This window comes from Apaloderma vittatum, unplaced genomic scaffold (assembly GCF_000703405.1).
Source record: "Apaloderma vittatum isolate BGI_N311 unplaced genomic scaffold, ASM70340v1 scaffold14462, whole genome shotgun sequence".
In the NCBI taxonomy this organism is placed as follows: Eukaryota; Metazoa; Chordata; class Aves; order Trogoniformes; family Trogonidae; genus Apaloderma; species Apaloderma vittatum.
The window spans coordinates 17772-22233 of NW_009704259.1; the positions used below are offsets into that span (position 1 = coordinate 17772).

Here is a 4462-nt window from a genome sequence, read left to right on the forward strand (position 1 = left end):
AGTGGCAGCGTGCTCTGGGCACTTCACAGGGGTTCTTCCTTCTTGCTTTGGTGCTTGTTCTTCTGTGCAGCATCTGCCTGCTTCCCGCAGTTGGTGCTTTGCACTTGTCGTGCCTCCCGGGTTAGGATCGATACCCAAGGCTTGCTGCAGCACTAGGTATTGAGTTAGTGTGTAGCTGCATGAGAGAAAAGCCAGCGCTTTATCAGTGTGAGCAGGTGGCGCCTCCCCATGTGAAAACCTCAGGAGGTGAGATATATTGACCAGCCAACTGGCTTCAGCCAGCACATCGCTTCTTCGCTGCTACTCTGGCTCCCAGGAGCTGTTCTGACAGCTCGGTGCCGCTGTGTGAAACAGCAGCTTGGGTCCTCCTGCGCCAGAGTCCTGCCTGAGGAAGCTCTCACTGCCTTTTCCCCCAATTGCTGCAGGTGTTTGACGAATTGTTGCTGGACGCAGATTTCAGCGTGAACGCAGGCAGCTGGATGTGGCTTTCGTGCAGTGCGTTCTTCCAGCAGTTCTTCCACTGTTACTGCCCTGTGGGCTTCGGACGTCGCACAGATCCCAGTGGTGACTACGTTAAGTAAGTGATGTGACTGGACATTCTTTCTTGCTTTATCTGTGAGCCTAAGTTATTAAGTAGCCAATAGGCGCGTGACGCTTTCTGTGCGTTGTGGGTGCTGCGTTGCTGCTCTTTAAGTGGTGTTTGTGCATTTTTTTTACTTGTGTTGCAGGAGGTATCTCCCCAAACTGAAGGGTTTCCCCTCACGATATATCTATGAACCATGGAATGCCCCAGAGTCTGTGCAGAAAGCAGCCAAGTGCATCATTGGAGTGGACTACCCTAAACCCATGGTGAACCACGCAGAGACCAGCCGACTGAACATTGAACGCATGAAGCAGATCTACCAGCAGCTGTCACGCTACAGGGGACTCTGTAAGTACCAACAATTGCAGAAGATGATGTCTTTAATAGGAGATGAAATGATAGAAGGAGGGGTTGTGTTTTAAAGTAGATAGCACTCGTGTCTCTGGCCAGTCCTTGCAGTCCCTGAGGAAGCAGTCCCTGACAAAGCTGCTCATTCAGGCTCCAGAAAGACCTTCACTGAGCTCTTGGACAGATAAGAGTGGGGTTTGATTGGTTTTGCGAGCTGGCGATGTCACAGCACCATCCATATTTTTCAATTTGGAAAAAAACATGGGCAGAGCATCCTAAATAAACAACGCCGCTGGATCGTGGTGTCTGTCTGTGGTCAGCATCGGGAGGGCGGAGCTCTGAAGTCATCCTGCTTTGGGATATGGATCTGCTGGTTGGTGATTACTAAGGTGTTTCTATGTGAAAAGCTTCTCCCACACAGGTGGTTTTTAGTTTCTTAACTACGATCTTTTTGCCTTTCTCTAGGTTTACTGGCGTCAGTCCCTTCATGTGTTGAAGATCTCAGTGGCCCGGTCACAGACTCAGCTTCAGGGCAGGGCTGCAGCACCAGCACAGGTGAGTTGGAGCTATTTGTGTGCTTCTGAGATTGTTTCATGTCAACTTAAAGGCTATGGGCAGGAGGGAGAGATCAGATCCTTTTCTAATAAGAAGAGGATGTGTAGCCAGGAAACCGTAGATCCTATTCACCTTCCTTTAGGCTTTCCTCAAAAGTCCCCAGTGAGCCTTCATTCCTAAAAGGGCTGGAGAATAGGAGTTCATTAAAGTGAATCTCTTATTGCCAGTGTGGGATCATGTGCAGCCACTTAAGGGAGAGGTACAGATCACTGTAGGACTGATCAGGTATAATTAATCTGTCCTCCATCAGAGGATACTTTTGTGTTTGTTCTGGGAGACTTAATTATTCTGCTTTTAACAATTTTTTTTTGAAAGTTGTCAAGGAAGCTAGCAGCATCTCTCTCTGCTTGTGCACTGCATATTCTTTCTTCCAGCTCTATAGCAGGTTAGGCTGGGGTGCACTTGTGAGATCTAAAGACAGTTTTGCAGTGATTCTTCTTCCCTTACAGCGACGAGGCTGTCACAAGCAGACCAGGCTTCTCCAAAACGCAAACACGAGGGAGCAGAAGAGCTATGTGCTGAAGAACTGTACAAACGAGCCAAAGTGACAGGTCTCCCGGCTCCAGAGATCCCTGGCAAGAGTTTATGATTGTGAGTAGTCCCTAGTGTGGTCTGGCCTAAACGTCCTTGTTCTGGCAGCTAGCAAGGCTCAATCTTATTTGCTCCTTGCATTTTAATGAACGAATTGGACTTGCTTGTGGAGGGAGGTGGCTCCTAACTGTAATTCCATAGCCCTGTCATTTGGCAGTGGTCTGCCCTCTGGTTGCTTTGCTTTTGCTTGACAAGCTGTTAACTCAGTTGCCCAGCAGAGAGCAGTACCCTGTTGCTGGAACAATCAGAGCAGAGTTGTTCCAGGGTTTGCTCTAGCAAGGCTGCTTCTAATTCCACAGAGTGGGTTTGTGGACAGATTTGCAGATGTGGCAGGGGTACAGGCTGGAGGAAGGTAGCAAGCAGGTCCAGTCCATCTGCCTGAAATGCACTGGATCCCAGGAGAGAAGGAGCTGATTGCGTGTTCTCCCAGCTTTTCAATATGAAGGGGGCATCGACACAAATTTTCTTTTTTTTTCTCTCTCCTACAGCCAGCAACAAGCACCTTGCTAGTGAAGAGTGAGAGTGCTGAAGAGGTGACCAGAGAAGAGGGACTGCAGCCACAGAGGGACTGGAACTTGTGATCCGCAGCAGAAAATCCGGGGTCTCATATAAATGTGTCATTCCAGTAGCTGCCACAAAAGGGCACTGTGTTACTTGTCCTTGGGAATATTTGGCTTTCTGGTCTCCAAAGAGCCAAATGTGTCTCTTCTCAGCCATGCCCAAAATCTGCCCACATTTAAGGGGGGGCAAGAGCCTTCTATTGACTTGTTCACTCCCAGGTGTATCTTGCTTTTCTGACAAAGGCTCAGTGCATGTGACTTGGTGCAGTGATGTAAGGAGCAGCATCTGTGCACCTTGGAAAAAGCGAACGTCCTTTCTCATCACTAGTACTAGAGAGTGAGGTGTGCTAATTATTTCAAATTGTAGTAGGGGTTGGAGAATGAAGCTGCTACAATGTCAAAAATAGAGCACCCCTTCTCCAAGAGGACAGGAAAATCTCAGTATTTCTTTTGTTAGGTTAGGCTGGCAGGGGATGTAAATGCTGAATAAATCAAGGTGGTACTCTTGAGATGGAAACAAAATGAAGGAGGACTGTAGCACAAGAGTAAAACTGTACGCACACGTGAAAAGCACTTAAAACTTCCTCTGCAGAAGGATCTCACTGCTGCAAGGTGAGCCATAGCACTGTGGCCTGGAACAAGAACCTTCAGTGTAGTTTGATGTCTGGGCAGGAGAGACTTTTGAGAGGAGGAGGAATTCTTCAGAGAGTAAGATCACACCTTGATATGAGCAAAGCAATCTCTCAGTAGCTAGCTGGTCCAAATAATAAAGGAGCTACACCTGGGCCCTGCATTCTAGAGCATTTCCTTCCCTGCGTGAGAGCTCTCAGATGGAGCAACCGGTGTCTGGTGTGTCCCCTGTGGAGTGCCTCGTACCCACAGGGGAGGTATTAACGCATCAGCTCCCTGAAGCGAGTCTTCCTCAGGCTCAGTCCATTGTCTGTTCTGTGTGGACGTTTGCTCTTTCCTGTACTGGCACCTGCATTCCGTGTTTCTGCACAGTGTAATCCTGCACTTCGTACCCTGCACAATGCTCCTTCCTGCCAATTGCGTTCACGCTGGTGCTTTTTAGTCTAGCAGGATGGTTGTGTACCTTTCCTGGCTCATGCTAACCATACACTCCTTGGGCTGCCCCTGTTACGTGTCATTTCAACACAGTGCTGGCAGCGTGCCTCTGCCTCCCTTCCCACCTAAGAGGGAAAGGGAGGGTTGTGCTGCGGAAGAACCTCTCTTTTGGCCTTTTTCGAGAGGGGTTAAGTCGAGTAGCTAATGCCATGCAATGGGCTGCCGTTGGCACTGTTTTCATTTGCTGTCCAAAACCTTTCATCCCTGCCTGGCACAGATAGTGTGGGGCTGTGTGTGAGCTTATGCAGCTAACGGCTTGGGGAGCACAAGAGTTGTCTGCCACTCTGACCGGGATAATCTGATTCAGTTTTGGAGCCCGTGTTTGAACCCAGAGTAATGGGACTGTGAATAGAATTTGACTTCAGATGTATCTGGGAAACCTGGAGCAATTGAATTGGGTCTGTGAGTTAATTTGTTGAATAGCTGAATAACCTTTCCTTCCCACACATCTCCCTGGTACATTGACCATAGATTCCTTTTCCCAAGGGAATCCATCGTGCAGACTGACCGAGGCAAAAAGAGTTGCTTTTCCTGCCGTTGCTTTCTTCTAAAGTACTATTCATAGAGTCTGCCTGGTGGATAACCCAGCAATCAACAGGTTTTGTCTCCTTCAGTCTGACCCAGACCTTACTCCCACTGT

The 4462-nt window shown here is 48.6% G+C and overlaps 1 protein-coding gene across 1 annotated transcript in view; it reads left to right on the forward strand.

Annotated features, from left to right (window-relative positions):
• LOC104270588 (cryptochrome-2-like) overlaps positions 1-2986 on the forward strand; it is a gene marked incomplete at its 5' end in the record, with an annotated part of 18082 nt that extends 15096 nt beyond the window's left edge. Inside the window, 5 exon segments of the mRNA XM_009864994.1 lie at positions 426-577; positions 729-931; positions 1397-1486; positions 1996-2137; positions 2626-2986. Of these exon segments, the coding sequence (XP_009863296.1) occupies positions 426-577; positions 729-931; positions 1397-1486; positions 1996-2135 (585 nt within the window).
• Between the last annotated feature and the right edge of the window lie 1476 nt (positions 2987-4462).